We start from the raw sequence: 17,929 nt of genomic DNA on the forward strand, positions 1-17,929 counted from the left end.
TTGATCAATAAGTGTACAATCTTCCTTACATACATGATTCATCAAAAACAAAAACCAAAGACAACTAGACACATATTTCCACTTTCCATTTCTTTAAGAATTTGGTATATTCCTACTTACCTAGTAGTAATTTCTTCATACCTTTTAATAACACAAGTCCTTTGAACTGGTCTGTAACAATTCAAACTAAACTCAGTATCACAGAAGGCAGTTACTAGCAAAATTGCTTCTAATTACAACTTTTCTAACAACTTCTAGGCAAATCCAGAAGCACCTTTCCTAGACATGCCTTCAATTTGGCGGAGAATGGGGAAGAATCACATTTGTCACCTAACAAATTGCTTTGTTCTCATAATCTTAGCGAATGCTCTAGAGTCTTTCCAAATATGGGCCACTGGCTTCTTCCTTTCTTTCCTATTCAATCTTCTTAAAAATGCAGCTGACCAAAACAGCAAAGAATGGATGTGCCCATTATCCATACTTTCTTTCTCAATGTTTACCTGGCAACATTGTTCTTAAAGAGTAAAACCTCCATTGCTAAAGAGCAGAGAAAGAACAAAAACACAACTATTCTGCAAAGTCAGCAATACAAAAGTTATTGAATGATGGAGACAGCGACTGTGCGTGATCCTTCCATAACTAACACTATATAAAACCACCTCCTTTTGGGAACTGAAACAGTATTCTGGTAAGCAACACCTTGATGTGTCAAAGGCCAAATTACTAGCCTCCTGAATATAATTGCTTATTTCCTTGGATTCTTATTACATGGCAATCTATTCTTGATTCAAAATTCATTTTGCATCAGTGAACATGGCCTACTGTTTCCAGATATGTATGCCTATGTATTAATGTGTTAATTAGTTCTCATGTGTTAAGAATTTTTTTTATTAAATCACATATGACCATTTTAATTTTCCAAGTCCAAGTCTCCTTTCTTAGATGTTTATTCTCATTCACCAATACCTGTTCAACTGCTCTGTGTAAAACCGTTTGACTAAAACAGCTTCTCCTGTAGAGGTAGAGACATTTTCCTCCCAATCAAATCAGGCAATGAGCCACAAAATCTCAAAAGACCAAAGATAACAATCACCATCCAAAATATAAAACGGGAAAATGTTGCCCAGAGGCACTCACCCACTGGAGTCTGCAGAAGTGATAGCAATCAGTGGTAGAATCTTCAGAGGGAGGCTGGTCGGTCTGGGAATGTTCTCTGATTCACTTTTCAAGTCTGCTTGTTCCAACTGTCTGAAGGCAAGAGGGGGAAGCTGAACATTGCGGCAAGAAAGTCTCCGTACAAGATAGGGTTCCATTCCTCGTAAAGGGTCTTCCTCTTCATTACTGGAATGCAGTGTTTCCTCAGAAGCCTAAGACAAAAGGTGAAGAAAGTACAGTACTCAATAATGATGGCTTTACACTTTTGGAGAGAGAAATTAAGGGAAATTATATATGAAAAAATATATTAATTTTATTTTATTATATATATATAATTTGTATTTTATTTTGTGTGTGTGTATATATATATATATATAACATTTATTTTGTTATATATATATAACATTTATTTTGTGTGTGTGTGTGTGTATATATATATGTATATATATATATATATATATATATATATATATATAACAATGAAGCAACAATACTAACAGAAATATTTTATGAAAAGATCAGAACTAATAACTGAAATCTAGATTTATTTTCAAAAGAATAAATTTGTTCATCAATATATTTAGATAAGGATCAGTGGTTGCAGTTAACTGATCTCCAATAATATTAGAATTTATTAACTCCGTGCATGAATTCTATAAAATCAAGGGCAAGTCAAAATAGTTTTCTACCTTCTAAAAGATGACTTATAGAAAATTAATATATACATATCTTCACATATGACATAGGTATACATACATGCCTATGAAGAACAAGGGAGAAAATAAGTTATATTCTTTTTCTTTTCATACTTAGGGCCATAGTTATAATACATATTTTCACATGTTATGTGTCACTTGGATAAATATTCTATGCAAAGTTTTATAGTAAGATTTTTTAAGGGGAATTTAAAAAAGGACATGAAAAGGAAAGCTGAGAGCCCAGCAGATCATAGCTGAATTTTGCAAATTAGATCCTTATTATCCATATGCAGAGGCAAATCACGCTTAGAATAAAGTAGAAAACTTATTATTTTGATGCTAGTTGGAAAAAATATAATGTTCCATGAGCAATTCCCAGTGGTTGGAAAGTCTACTCGAGCAATGTTTATTATATCCATGTATTCAGAATGACAGAATCACCGACTGTTACCAGATAACATGCTGGGTTCTAGAGTCTCTGTATTGCCACATTCTCCTATCATATTCTTAGAGTACTGCTGAATCTCCCTGTGTTTTCTGTTTCTTTATTAGAAACATAATAAAGTATATTGCTCACTACCTGCAATGTGATACACAGTCATAAATAGCAGTTTTGTTTCCTTCTGAGTTTTACAGGTAAAGAAACTCTTCCTGGGAATCAAAGTACTTCTCCAAAATTTAGGCTGTCCATTATATGCTAAAAATGGACTTTGGAGGCACCTGGGTGGCTGAGTCAGTGTAGCATGCGACTCTTGATTTTGGCTCAGGTCATGATCTCACTGTTCGTGAGCTCAAGGCCCACAGTGGGCTCTGCACTGACAGCGTGGAGCCTGCTTGGGATTCTTTTTCTCTTCCTTTCTCTCGGTTCCTCCCCCACTTGCGCTCTCTCCCTACCTATCTCTTTCTCTCAAAATAAGTAAATAAACTTAAAAAATGTGTTTTAATAATTGACTTTGAAGATGTGCCTGGGTAGTTCAGTCGGTTAAGCATCCGACTTCGGCTTAAGTCATGATTTCATGGTTTGAGTTCAAGCCCTGCATGGGCAATGTGCTGTCAGCACAGAGCCTACATCAGATCCTCTGTTCCTCTCTCTCTGTGCCCTTCACCAGCTCACTCTGTCTCTCTGTCTCACTCAAAAATAAATAAACATTTTTAAACTTGACTTTGGAGAGCCCACCCCTAGTTTAGAGTTTCTGTTGCGCTTCTTATTATACTAATACCTTTAGATAAGTAAGGTCCATTGTCCTTTTGAACACAGAAGATAATGATTTTTACCACTCAAAGTTACTGTCTGGACCAGAGATACGAAGTATTTAAAGCACCAATAACTAGTGCAGTTTGCACTCAACAAAATGGCAGCTAGTATTATTATAATCCAAGCTAATTTCCTTTATATTTTCAGAGCACTATACTGCCTTTGATACTTTATTTATCCATATCATTTCCATATAGAGAATTTGTCTGTTTCTGGTTTAGACCTTGAAAAATGTGAAAAGATAGGCAATAGCGTACTCTGTTCACCCATGGATTTTATTATCTAATTTTATGCATAAGTAGAATAAAATAAGGGCAACAAGAAGGTCAAGAAAAGGTCTAAGCTAAAATAAAAGTTCATTTGTTTCAAACCTAGATACAAAGATCCAGATTCTGCGAATCTGTGCTTTGAGGACTCTACTTGCTTTGCAGAACAACATTAATAATAATGCCCTTACAAAGGAGGCAGTCTTGCCATTTCTAACAACACAGATGCACCTTGAAAGCATTATGCTAAGTGAAATATGTCAGAAAAAAACAAATTTTGTATGATCTCACCTCTATGTAGAATCTAAGAGAAAAAAAAAAACTCATAGAAAACAGAGGTCAGATTTGTGGTTACCAGAAGCAGGAGTGCAGGGAGGGGAAATTGAATGAAAGCAATCAAAAGGAACAAACTTACAATTATAAGTAAGTACTAGGGATATAATGTACAATGTGGTGAGTTTAGTTGATATATATATATATATATATATATATATATATATATATATATATATATGAAAGATGAAAGTTGTTGAGAGTAAATCCTAAGAGTTCATTATGAGGAATTTTTTTTTCTTTTCCTTTTAGTATCTATTTGAAATGATGCCTGTTAACTAAACTTATTGTGGTCATGATTTCACATCTGTAAGTCAAATCACAATGTTGTTAAACTTATATACTTATATACTGTATGTCAATTACAACTCAGCAAAACAGAGAACAAATTTAATAACAATGACCAATATTTATTGACTCCTTATTAAATGGTACTGTGTTTTACATATACCAACTCATATAAATTTTATTGAAATTTTCTGAGTTGGGTCCTATTACTTTTCCCATTTTACACATAAAGAAACAGAGACCTATAAAACAGCATACCTTCAGCCATATGATTAGTAGGATAACCCTTCCGGTTTGCCTGGCATTGTAAGTTCCATGTCTGTAGAAACCCCCCAGTGCCAAACCAGGATGGTTGAATACCCTACAAGTCAAGATCCAAAACCAAATCTCTTTCAGTTAAAGGTGCAACTACTAACAACTATGTTTTACTACTTCTAACAAGTATGATATGGCAGGGTGCAGACTACCAGCAAAGAACATATATACTCATCGACCAAAATTTAATAAGCCTCACATTTTCATTAAAATAATAGTAATAGTAACAACAACAACAACAACAACAGAACTGAAATCAAGACAGCCTATTAATAATAACCCTTGTTGGGGCGCCTGGGTGGCTCGGTTGGTTAAGCGGCCGACTTCGGCTCAGGTCATGATCTCACGGTCCGTGAGTTCGAGCCCCGCGTCGGGCTCTGGGCTGACAGCTCAGAGCCTGGAGCCTGTTTCAGATTAAAGTGTCTCCCTCTCTCTCTGACCCTCCCCAGTTCATGCTCTGTCTCTGTCTCAAAAATAAATAAACGTTAAAAAAATTAAAAAAAAAAATAACCCTTGTTGATTAAATCAGGAGATAGAGTTTCCTGGCCCAACTTTGCCATTAATTACTTTTATGCTATTCAGAAGTCACTGAAGCTGTCGGGCTTTAATTTCCTTAGACACAAAATTGAGATGTTGTACAAAATGACCCTTAAGACCACTTTCAGTTTTGAATAGTCTGATTTTAAATCGCCAATGGCAAAATCAATGTTTAGGGAGACGGCGATAACAGAAAACAAAGAGAAAAGGTATACATGTAACATTCTTAGCTTTTAGATTGAAAAAGTGAGCCTCTGTGTGTTTGTGAAGTTCTGTGTGTTCATCTAAGGACACAAGTGCAGAATGAACCCACATTCTGGGATTGCTAACAGGTCATAATCTGCCTTACACATTTCTCAAGAAGTTAATGACTGAAGTGTATAGATACCCTTCTTCAGGATGAACACAGAAAAGAACAAAGGATGAGTCTAGCAGAGCTGAACACTGAATGCAACTGGCCAAAGCTAATATATTTTTATAAGTGCTAAACTGCCCACTCTGATAATAGCATTGCTACTGCAAAAACACTTTATATAATCCAGGCTATCTGATTAAAGACTTAATGTTTGTGACATTGTCTTTCAGATAAAACCACCTCAAGAGGTAACCTCTTTTGAGAGAACAACCTATATTAAAAATAAAGTGGTGTTTTTATCTTGACAATAAAAATGATAAAACAGTGTATGTCTGTATCCTAACATTTCCATTCAAAAACAGTATGACAAACGGTTTTTGAAAAATTCCAGATCCACGTGCATCAATGATCTTTCAAAAATAAAAAGAACAATTTTATCAGGTAGAAGACAGGAGATTAAGTGGCCTTATTCTGGAAAGCAATGTAAAACTGACTACTGGGATAACAAATATCTTATTGCTGGAAAATGGCATTTTTGCAAAGGCTAAAGGGATAAGATAGTATTTATAATATCTCTAAGCAATCACTTCTTAAAATGTGGTGCTCAAACCCCCTGCATGAAAATCAGAGACAGTGCCTGTTAAACTTCAGATTCCCAGGCCCTGTTCCAGATCTGCATAATGAGAATCTCTATGACTAGGGCCTGGGAGTCTCAATCAGTCTCAAGGATGATTCCTATGCATACTAAAACTTGGAACCAATAATTTTGCATTTTAGACATAGTCCAATAAGAATGGCAAAGATCCAAGTACAAAGATGTTCACTCCAGCTTATGTATAATAGTGAACAACTGGATGCAATGTAATTGTTGTATTGAAGGATTGGCTTAATAAATTTTGATTTATCATATTATGAAATACTAGGAGGTTGTTAAGGCACAAGCATATGTGATTATGGTTATGATATAACATTGACTAAGAAAAACAGATTACAAAGTGATATTATTTTTGTAAAACAAGGCTCAAACAAAACAATAAAAATTTAACATATTGTATTCATAGAAAAATTATGGACAGATATATCCCAATTTTCTAAAATGGCTTTTTCTGAGTGACAGTATTGGCAGTGATTTTCATATTTTTGTTTACTACCACCTCTTATATTTTCCATCAAAAATGTAATATTTAGGGATTAAAAAGTATAGTGAAAGTCTCAGTAATAAAATAATATTTACCTTGTTATTGATTCAACTCAGAAATATCACTTACTTAGCTTTAAGATATACAATATCAAAAGAGAAAAAACACTACAATGTTTGAATGAGTTTAATGCAAACCTGTTAAGTTGTAATAAAATGAAATTCCCTTTGGTAATTAAACAATTTATTTGGAATAGATTTAAAAAATAACTTTGAAATAATTCTTTTCACTGTTAGGACAAATATGTCTCTGAAAGGCATACCTAAGGAAAACAAGCCCATAATAATTAAGACTTATAATAACTGAGAGAACATTAAATATGTTGTTATTATTATCATTTTATTATTTTCTTCTTTGTTTTCTTCAGCTTCTGTGCAGAGTATTTAATTAATTTCTTTGTTCTCTTTTTCCATCCCAAAGTAGATGGCAAATCAGTTTGCAAAGCCCTAAGAATGGGGACCTACACATAACTGGTGTTAAATAAATTGCTATGATTGCTGATAATCTCATAGTTTTTGATATTTGTTTCATTTGTGTACATAAAAATGAAGTTTTCTAAAGAGAAATTACCGTAAAATGTATATACAGTGGCAATGGAGGACAGAATGTTTCTTTCTGGGCACACAGCTACATCACATTTCGAGACTGGGTTGCAGGTAGTTGTAGAGGTATCGATGGTGTTATATGACATGCAACAGTTTCCACAAGCCAAGGAAATGTATGCCACTTTCACATCTGGCCCATAAAAACTGTGAGAATAACCCTTCCTTTGTCTCACCACCTGTAATCTCTTGCCATATACTGAAGATGGTGGAGACAAAAGATGGAAGTCACGGTTCCTAAATCCCTCTTCACAGGAGAGTCACTTGACAATCAAAAACATTTAATGTGGGATACATGAGCCACACATAATTTTTCCATCTGGGAAGCCATTAAAATTGGGGGTTTCCTTATTACAGCTAGTGTTATATTATATGTAGAATCACATCTCTATTCTTTGAGTTCAATTTATCTTAATCATGACATCATCCTTTCCTAGTTAACTTCTTGAATTAAGAACTAATGAAGTCTCTACTACCTTCCATGTTTGTGTAGGGAGCTGGAAATACAGTTGAGTGAGACATTTCCTCTCCCTTAAGTACTGACATTCATTTAGGGAGAAAGATAAATAGACAATAGCCAGTAGAATGACAGCTGCACAGAAGTTAGGGCCCCTTGGGGATACAGAGGTAGGGTGACACTTTTGTGAGTGAAAGAGGTTTCTAACGCAAGTAGAAAAGTCAGACTTCCTGAGGCAAACTGAGCTCTACAATTCTACTTCCCCAAAATGTTTGGTTGGGGGATCCTCTGTCTCTTACATCTTAGCAATGCCCTAAGTTACTCTCTTTCCACAGTCTTTCTCCACATCTGACATACTGCTGGTTGAAAACCTCAGGAGCTTCCTGGGTGAATCTGAAACTGTCCCCACTCACAAAGAGGGCAGGGAGAGAGAAGCGGGAGACACAGGTCCTCCCCAGTTAGCAGGACACAGGCAGACCCAGCCCGGGAAGTTACAGGAGGTGGGTGGTGAGCGCTGCCAGCAGCCGCCACAATCTCAAGTTTATGCAGACGCCTCACCTGAGCTCGGTCACGGACACCCCAAAGTTGTCAACAGCACATTGCTCCCTCAAGGTTGCGCCCTTAAAGTCAGCTTCTGCTGTGGAAAGCATGTGTGGAAGGTACATTCCCAGGACCCATGGGGGTGAGGAGCCTCTGAGTGCCTGGTCCAGCTGGTGGGTCAGCTGAAGGTCACGACCTCCCCATGACCTCCTAGGACACTGCACCGGTGGGGTGGCTGTCATAACCTCTCACACCCTCTTCCACAATGAGCCCTGAGCAGTCATTAAGGGGTTCCCTTCTGAGGGAGGCAGCCTTTTGGCGGCAGCTGCACTGGGGGCAGATCACATAGCAGCAATTTGGCACGTCCAAGAGAAGACACACATTAAGATGATTCCCAAAATAAGTTTTTCTGTCAAGAGTCCCATTATCCAAACCACTGATCTATTAAGTCCTCTAGACTGGGGGTCTGATCATTCAGAGCATTTACTTGTGTCCTCATGTGATTTAATAAAGATGATACATTGGTAGGTCAATCAGATATAAACACAGATTTTGTTTAGATAATGGCACAGGTGACTCCTTAGTAGGCAGTAATAATGTCCATTCTATTTTGGAGGACAGCTTTCCTCATTAGAGATAGTTCAGTGTTCACAAAAACCAGGCCTTGTGACCATAATTTAAGTCATATTTGGTAAATTTAATAAGGGCTTTTATGTGTGTTATATGTCTTCTGGGCCAATGGAGAGGACAAAGACAGCAGCCAAATGATCATACAGGTGGAAAACAGAATGTGCCCATCTGGCCTGGAGGAGACAGAGGTTGGCAATTTTTGTTACTGTGGTGTGCATTATCCCCTGTGGCCAGGGAAAACCAGTGTGCAGCAGCCCAACCACTAACGTGGAAGCCACAAAGATTGTGCCATACAACCATTGGGTCCCAATGAGGGATATCCAAAAACACCTTTGCTGCATGATTAGTCAGTGCCAAACCAGTCACTATCCTTTAATGTGACAGAGTAACTACACAGCTTTGGTAATATCCATCCCATATCCCTGAAATAATTGGGTTGGTTCTGTGTAGAGTGCTATTTCTTTTCCCAACGTAGGGGTGCCTAATGTCCCTAAACCAGGGTGAGCCAAATGAACCTATCTCAAATCTGAGTACAGCCATCCATGGCTTTGATGGTGGTGTTTTTAGGACCCTTCCAGTCAAGAGTCTGATAGGCTGTCTATACAGTTTGAATGATTAACAAAAAGAATACCCATGCCCAGTGTTATTGATAATGTGTGCCACAGGCCAGGATTTTGGATCAGTATTAGTAATATCAGATGAATTATAAGTAAGAAACCAAGGTTGTTCTTCCTTAATATACTGCTTTAAGTCCCTTCAATCCCTGTTCTAGAGTGGCTATACCCACCATAATAATCCTAACAAGCTAGAGAGGGGCAGTTGCCCACATACCCAAAAGTTGGGTTGATTCCTTTGCCAGGCATACAAGTGGGCCAATAGAAGAAACGTATTTCCATCAGGTGTCCATCTTGTGACCAGACATCCAAAGAAACAAAAGTGCAAGGTTGAAAAGACAGATATTTAGTAGGAAATTGTATGGGAAAATATTCACCTTGTATAAGAATTACATTTGTGCCCTGATCATTAGATGTTAATGTGGCTGCAGCTTCAGGAATTTGAAATGGTTGTGCTTACCCTACATGTAGGCCAGCGGAAGACAGCACTGTTAGGTAAGAAGAAATAGACTAGGAACAGGATGCATCAACCCAGGATTTCCATCTTTTTATTTCTTTAAATGGTATGTGTTCCATTCCCATTATAATGCATTTCAAGAGATTCATCTTGCAGCAGGACAATGGGGGTACCAGTTGATCTTATGTAGCTCCTCCTCACTCAAAGGTCAGAGCAACTCACCCATCCTTGTAGGATATTCCATTGCAAATTCCAGTAGAATACACCTTTGTCAGGCATGATGAGGGTTGCTGTCCTTAGCAGCACAGAATGTTGATCCTTGATGAGAGTCAGGGCAATAGCTGTCTCCCACAACTGTCATAAATGTACAGTATTAGGTGTTTTCACAAGGGTCCCCCGTCAGGCAGATGGGGCAATAGGCCCTACAGTTGGTAATTCAAATGTTTTAAAGCCTGGGACAGTACTTTAATCCACCCAGACAAAGTGGTTTTACCGGTTAGTAATTTAATTTCTGCTTTAATATTCCATTTTCCCTTTATACCAACTGTACTGCTGGGGGTTGAACCTCTATTCAGTATCATGTTCCACATCATCACCTTGGAAAAGTGACCCTTGATAACTGTCTATTCAATGATGGCATCCACTGAGCTTCTCTAATCCCCTAATACTGACATCCTGGTTTGTACAGCAGCAGAGGAAAGCTTGGGTTAGGCTAGACACAGTGTCCATACAACCAACGCATAATGAAAACCTTTTCTTGGAGGAGGCAGCCAATATAATCGATTTGCCAATCCCTCACTGAATGGGAACTTCTGTGCATGGTTCAACATTCATTGGCAGTTGCCTTAGGCATTATCTAGGACACACAGGACAAGGTGTTAGTGCATAACTAAGTTGCTGTATTCCAAAGGTAATCTGACATCCTTGGCAAAATGCAATCCCACCCCGGTGCTATAGTGGCCACTCTTTCTATGACTCAATCCGCTATATCTACTAAAGGGTCAGTTGCTAAAGTTTGTACCCCAAGCTAGGGCATCAGCTTCCGGATTGCCAGGGGTTGCCATTGCCTTGAGCCATAAGGTGAAAGACCTTGAATACTACCACAGCCTCTTGTAGAAGAGCCCAAATGTCTTTCCACATAACCTGACCCTAAAAGGGCTTAATCATAATCATCTACTTCTTGGCTTCCCACTCTCCATGCTGTAGGGTTAATCCCTTTATAATAGCCCAACTGCTTGTGCAAAGGGTTAAAGGTTAGGGATCATAAGTGATCACCAGCCAAATCACTATTAGTTTAGCCCACTGGCTGCTGGACTTGTTCCTGTTTTCATCCAGATGGTGTCAGTGTTGGGCTGAATAGTTACTGTAACCCATGTGGGTGGGTTGTCCATCTTTATATCAGGCATTAGCAGAATTTCCCCCATCCCCTTTTTATTGGCCATCACAAGAATAGGGGTAGAAGCATTTGAAGGATCCACATACTCCACTGGACCTAGGAGCACACATATTTCTAGTGAGAGCGAGCTATCAGTCCAGGTATCATTCTGTTGCAAAAAGTCTTGCCACTTACTCACTGTGGGAGTTTGAACCATGGCAAAGGTGGATGGATAGGACATATTATCAACCCACCCCTTAAGAAGAAAGGGAGTTCTCACCATGATATACTTTTCCTTCATGAGAGGCTCAACCTAGAGGAGTACTGCATACAATCCTAGGAGCTGTTGCTCTATGGGGCTATTTCTGTTCCCTTCAGAGGTGGGACCAAAATCCAGGGGACACTCTCTCTTCTTGTTGCCTCTGCCACTGTGTCAAACCCACACCTTCTGGAGTCACAGACATATCTAATTCAAATGGTATCTTTGCTTGGGAGATGCCCAGAGCTTTAATCTACTACACTAGTACTTTTGTATTCTCAAAGGCAGCTTGGTGCTCTGATCACCAGTAACATATGTGCCCTTTCTTTATCAGGCAGTCTGAGGGACAGAATCACTGTGCCAGGTGAGGAATAAAAGTCCTATGAAACCACAAAATCCATACAAAATCTTTTTCAGGTTCTTAGGAGTAGGATACACTCATACCTCATTAATCACAGCTTTTGGGACAATGTGCAACTTACCCAACAACACAATTCCCAAAACTTTACAGCAGTGTCTGGGCCTTAAATTTTCTGTGGGTTCACTGCTCATCCTCTCCCTTGCAGATGTTCCAGCAAAATCTGCAGAGGTCCTGCAGCAGAGGCAAGTCTTCACATCTTAACACGATATCATCATAAGTGTAAAGAACCCATTTTTCAAATGTGGGGAAGGAGAAAAGAGACAGATCTCAAGCTACCATCCCATGACATACTGTGGCACCACGCAGATAGCTTTGGAAAAACACTTTAAAAGTCCACTGTTGCCCCTGCCATACAGAGATATATTGATCTTATGACTCGGTGGCCAGCAGTATACTGAAAAAAAGAATTTGCTCAGTCGAGTACAGCATGATACACTCCCAGGACTGTGGCCCAAGTATCTAAGATAATGGCAATGTTGGGCATAGCCCCATAGATGAGGGAGTACCACTTTGTCCAATTCTGCATAGGTCATGGTCATCTACCATGAGCCATCTGGCTTTTTTATCCTCCATACCAGACTGTTGGAAGAACTATGGGCAGGGAATACAATACCCTCTCAATGCAGCTCTTGAATAGTTTGTCCTATTTCCTTATGCCACCCACTCAATTTATATTGTGTGACTGTTACCACTCTTCACAGGGGTTGACTTGTTCTTCATTGGTGTTTCCCTTCAGCACAGGTTTCATTATTCTAACCCAGAGACATAATTCACCAACAGAGGTTTATAGATTTGGCTTTGTAGGATGTTAATAGCCAATATGTTCCCTCATATTAGAGAGATAAAAATCTCGTATTCTTACGGGTATGAATACCCAATTTACAGTGTCAAAAGGACCTTCCTGACCCTAGCCATTTGTCCCCCATAACTACTGATGGCACTGAGGGGGCAGAAGATTTCTGAGGGTCACCATGTATCAGAGCACACTCAGCTCCAGTATCAACTGGAGCAATCACTTATATTTCTGAAAGACCAGGGAGGAGCTCCATGGGAGGGTCCAATTGTCTCTAATGGCCCTCACCTGGATGTAATATTGGCTTTCATCTTTTATCTGGGGCTTGTGATTCACCTACTGTGGATAGGAATGTATCCCTGAGGCCTCTGCTCAAGCAGACAGAGCATCAGGGATGGTAGGTGCAGTCCCAGCAGCGTGGGGTTAAACCATATTATTTCTGGATTACGTTTACTGGGACCTTTACAGCAGCCTGAGATAGCCATTTGTGAGTTCCTGTTCCATCTCAGGTCTTTCCAATAACCCGTACTCATTCTCAGAATTTGTCAGTTTCCCCCAGATCAACAATAGATCATCTGACATCATAAATGTCATGTCTCATGATTGGGCTCAGACTAAGTATCAGCATCTCATACTAGGTGCCTAGAGTATCTTAGCTTTCATTCCTGCAGTGAATATTCACCAATAAAAGCCTTCAAAGACAAGGACACAGATGGCCTGTCTCATTCCCAACTCCTTCATAACAATTTATTTTATCTTCTTTATAGATTTCCAATGTTTTGTGTGACCAGGGAGAGCCCCATCATTGGGTCAAGAATGCCTGTAGACAAGAACAATTATATCTGTAAGGAAGTGAGTTCCTTAAACACCCCAAACACCAGGAAGGAGCTGCTGCTGGAGCAAAGGGTATATGATGATGTTGCTCATTTTCTCTGCCTCCTGCTTAGTCAGAGAACTCCAGAAGCTATCCCCTGCACACCCTCCCCCAGTCTCATAGCCCTACAAACCATGCCTGGATACTTCCCCTGGCCTTTTGCTGAAACTTGGCAGCTCTATCAATAAGCTCAGTGGGCATGCTCTCTCATCATGAATGTTTTCTGAACTAAGGGTTGCCCTGCTAGCTGGAGTTGTAGCTGGGGTTGTTGCTGTCCTTAGTATTAGGGGTCAGACACATGGGTTTTTCGGTCGGTTTCCTTGTCACTTGCCACAACATCCTCCTCCTTGCTCCTCTCACTTTTCTATTAATTCCATCTTTTAGCATCCTAACCAGGTTTTGTCACAAGTGCTTAGACCTTAATTCTAAGCAGCTTGTGCCCCACCTCAGTTTTGCAAAATGGAACCTCAAGGACTCCAACTTATCATCCTGCTCTCCCACCTTGTCCTCCAGCCCCAAAGCTGGCAGAGTAGTACACACCTGAATGTCCTTCTCTTACCTCAGCAATTCTTCTGACTTGCTAACAGGAGCTTCAGCCCCTAATTGGGATCAGTGACCAAATGAACTATCCACCATAGGGACTGGACCACTGTGGCACCCAGTCATTTCCCTTCACTGATGCAGAGCACTATGCATGAGTCCTCAAACAAGTATGCCAAACCATAGAGCATTTTTAGGGTATTCCCATATTCATGTGGTAGCCCACAAACATCTAAATATGGGCCAGTTATCCCCAAACAAAGATTGATGACCAACTTAAGATTTCCCCTATAGATGTCTCCTTCCTAAGACCCATTTATTGAGTCTTCTGGCTGCTTTCCTAATTATTGCTTCAAAACCTCAGGAGCTTCCTGGGTGAAACTTGAAACTGTCCCTTGTACACATAGAGTAAGGAAAGACCAAAGAGTCTACTCCAGATTGGCAAATGGAAGGTTTAATAAGCAAGGGAACTTACATAAAAGTCTTGTCTTGGGTGGCTGCAAAAAAAGTAGATCTCTTTATCCAGCCACAAGAATCTTAAAAGTTTATAAAGAGGTCTTAGCTGGGTTCAGTCACAACTGAGAGTCTTAACAACACATTGTTCCCTCAATGTTATGTCCTTGAAAATACCTTCCACTGTGGGAATGGTGGGCAGAACATACGTTCTAAGGACAGGGGCATGGAGGAGAAACCTCCAACTGCCTAGCTCTGACTTGCGGGTCAATTGATGGTCATTTTCTCTGTCAGTGACCTCCTCCTCAACATGTTTAAAATATTATCCAAGACTATGAAAACAAATAACTCAACCTTTTATTACCTTAAGTCAGACATCAGTCTGCCAACTATAGTGAAATGATTTATGTGTCTAGTCCCTTCATTAGCTTGGACACATCTGGAAGGACAGGAATGCCTCCAGCATGCAGCCAGTGCCTGGGATAAAACATATGCTAAATAAACCTTGTTGGAAGAATCAGTGAAGAAAATAGATAAACCTGACTCTATTCCTTCAACTTCAAGAAAGTAGGAAATGAAGGGAACATCTGGGTGGCTCAGCCAGTTGAGCATCCGACTTCAGCTCAGGTCATGATCTCACAGTTTATGGGCTTGAACCCTGCATCAGGTTCTGTGCTGACAGCTCAAAGTCTGGAGCCTGCTTCAGATTCTGTGTCTCCCTCTCTCTCTGCCCTCTCCTTGCTCATGCTCTGTCTCTCTCACTCTCGAAGATAAATAAACATTTAAAAAGAAGAAAGTAGGAAATGAGAAAACAGCATTAGACATTGGTATTAATAGTGTTGTGTTTATAGGTATTCATATAAGTTAGGTTAACAACTGTTACCTTTTGCAATGTAAGAAACATATTCACATGTTGTAGGGGCTCCTGGGTGGCTTAGTCAGTTAAGCATCTGACTTCAGCTCAGGTCATGATCTCGCAGTCTGTGATTTTGAGCCCCATGTTGGGTTCTGTGCTGACAGCTAAGAGCCTGGAACCTGCTTTGAATTCTGTGCCTCCCTCTTTCTCCCTGTTCATGCTCTGTTCACACTCTGTCACTCTCTCTCTCTCTCAAAAATAAACATTAAAAAAAAAAGAAACATATTCACATGTTGTGAGGATTTAGGACACAGATATCTTTGAGTACCTTTATTCTTTCTCTAGCATATATGTTCTCTTGTCCTTCCTTTTGGGGCAAATTTTGAATTATGAAAGGAGAGGCAGGAATGACTGTGATGGCTGGGATTTCTCCCTTCACTTCTTTCCCTATCTAATGAAGTCATTTATCATCCCCATTTTGTTAATTCAAGGACTCCCAAACTTTATGACTTCTGCTATAACAGAAATTTGACATCTATTTAACATTCACTTTTCAGTGACACTTTGTATCACTCCTTAATGTGGCTGCTTTGTCCTCCCTTAAGACTATACCTCCATAGGCATAGCCCCTCCTGGGACTACTATAGTTCCCCTACTCTGAACTGTGTGGTTCAGCTAGGGTTACCAATCTAAATCCTCCCACACCATAGTTATAAGCATGCACTTGTGACCCAAGGAGGGAGAAACAAAACCCTTTGGAGATTCATATATTGCTGAACTGGAGGCATGGAAACCTATTCCTAACCCTTGATGGTGAAAGACAAAATGAACTCTGGAAGAATCTGTGTCATGTCTCCCAACCATTAGAAGAAATTGGCCTGTGATAGGATAGAATGAAGCTAAGCCTCAGGGGAACAAGATGAACAAGATACATAGGAGGTTCTTTTGGCAATTTGATTCCCTGAATTTATGTGAGCTAAAGACCAACCCCATCTCTTTATTTCCCTGTGATTGAAAGCAAACACTGCCTTTGTTTGCTTTAGCTAACTTAAATTGGATTTCAATCATTGGCAGCAGAAACATTATTTATTAATATAGTCTTATTCTGAGCTAAGTGCTAGATTTACAGTATCCCTTTAAATTCTCAAGACAACAATAAAATATATAACAACAAAATAGCTTAGTGGCTGCAACATATAAAAAGGAATTTCTCTTAAAATTCCAAAATGTTAATCATTCAAAATGCTTTTGTATATCTCTGCATTTGAAATTTTTTTCAAATATATATTCGTTAGAATATGTATTTTCACCTAACTTTTTAAATAAACATTAAAGATTTTAGTCACTCCATGTTTCCAGAGTACCTATGCTAGGCAAAGCTCTGTAAAAGTTGGCATGTTAAACAGTTGCATAGATTTTCAGGAAAAAAACAAACTAAGCTGAAGATGTGTATCGCTTCCAATGTTACATTCCTTTTTCCTGTATTATTCATTTTTTCCAAAATTAAGTTCTGAAAAAATACTTTCCCTGCGTCTGAATTTGCAGTATAATCAAGAAAATTTTTGAAAACTGAGCCAATGCTTTAAGGATTAAAATACAATTTAATAGGTTACTATCACAATAAATTGAAAATCATATAATTCAAAAGGACTATATACAAACAGTAGACATTTTTCTATGTATATTGTACTGCTATGTCTCCATGAAATTGTTAATACATAATCCATTTTCAAATGGATAGTTGTAAACTGATAAAAGCACTCTTGCAAAAATGAATTCCATATGAAAATGATAATTTCCACCCCAGGTTAACACAAAGATACCAGATAGATCTCTAACATCCACAGAACATAATACAAATATAGGCTGTGATTTCAAATTGATTAGAAAACACAGAAATTACTGAAGTCTTTTTAAAACCATCCCGTATAACTCATTCATCAAAACTTGTAAAAAATTCATAAAAGGAATAGAAAATTTCTCATTCAGCAATATTCTACCATATATTCTCATCAAAAAGAAAGTCTGAAACTACAGGATTCAATCAACTTTTTGTAAATAGCATTGTACCTTTCCTGGATGACCTTGAACAAGGAAACAGATCCTATTTTGTTAGCAGGGGAAGGAAAGAAAAGAATTAAACATAATTCTGGAACTGAAAAATGCAATACCTGAATTGGACAATTCACTAGAGGAAATCAACAGCAAACTTAAGCAGAACAAAGAATCAATGAACTTAAAGACAGGTCATTTGAAATTATGAAGTCAGAAGAAAAAAAGAAAAAAGAAAAAAGAATTTTAAAAGTGAGAAAACCCTAAGGGGTTTATATGTAAATTATGAGAGTCCCAGAACAAGAAGAAAGGGAGAAAGGGGCAGAGAGCTTATTTGAAGAAATAATGTTCGAAAATTTCCCAATACCAAGGAAGGAAATGAACATTCAAATTTAAGAACAAAAAAGACTCTGAAACTCAAAGAAGCCTCAAGACACACTAAATAAGTAGTGAAAAGCCAAAGACAAAGAGAAAATCTTGGAAGCAGCAAGAGAAAAGTGACTCATCACATAAAAAAGAGCCTCTATAAGATTGCCAGTGAATTTCTCAGCAGAAATATCACAGGCCAAAAGAGAGTGGGATGATATAGTCAAAGTGCAGAAAGA

The 17,929-nt window shown here is 38.6% G+C and overlaps 1 protein-coding gene across 2 annotated transcripts in view; it reads right to left on the reverse strand.

Moving 5' to 3' along the window:
• PDE4D (phosphodiesterase 4D) overlaps nt 1-17,929 on the reverse strand; it is a 1,410,663-nt gene that overhangs the window by 935,935 nt on the left and 456,799 nt on the right. For both annotated transcript variants that reach the window (XM_042939546.1, XM_042939553.1), the window contains one exon: nt 1,138-1,367. In XM_042939546.1, the coding sequence (XP_042795480.1) occupies nt 1,138-1,367 (230 nt within the window). The remainder of the gene's footprint in view (nt 1-1,137; nt 1,368-17,929) is intronic.

Source organism: Panthera leo, chromosome A1, assembly GCF_018350215.1.
Source record: "Panthera leo isolate Ple1 chromosome A1, P.leo_Ple1_pat1.1, whole genome shotgun sequence".
Lineage (NCBI taxonomy): Eukaryota > Metazoa > Chordata > Mammalia > Carnivora > Felidae > Panthera > Panthera leo.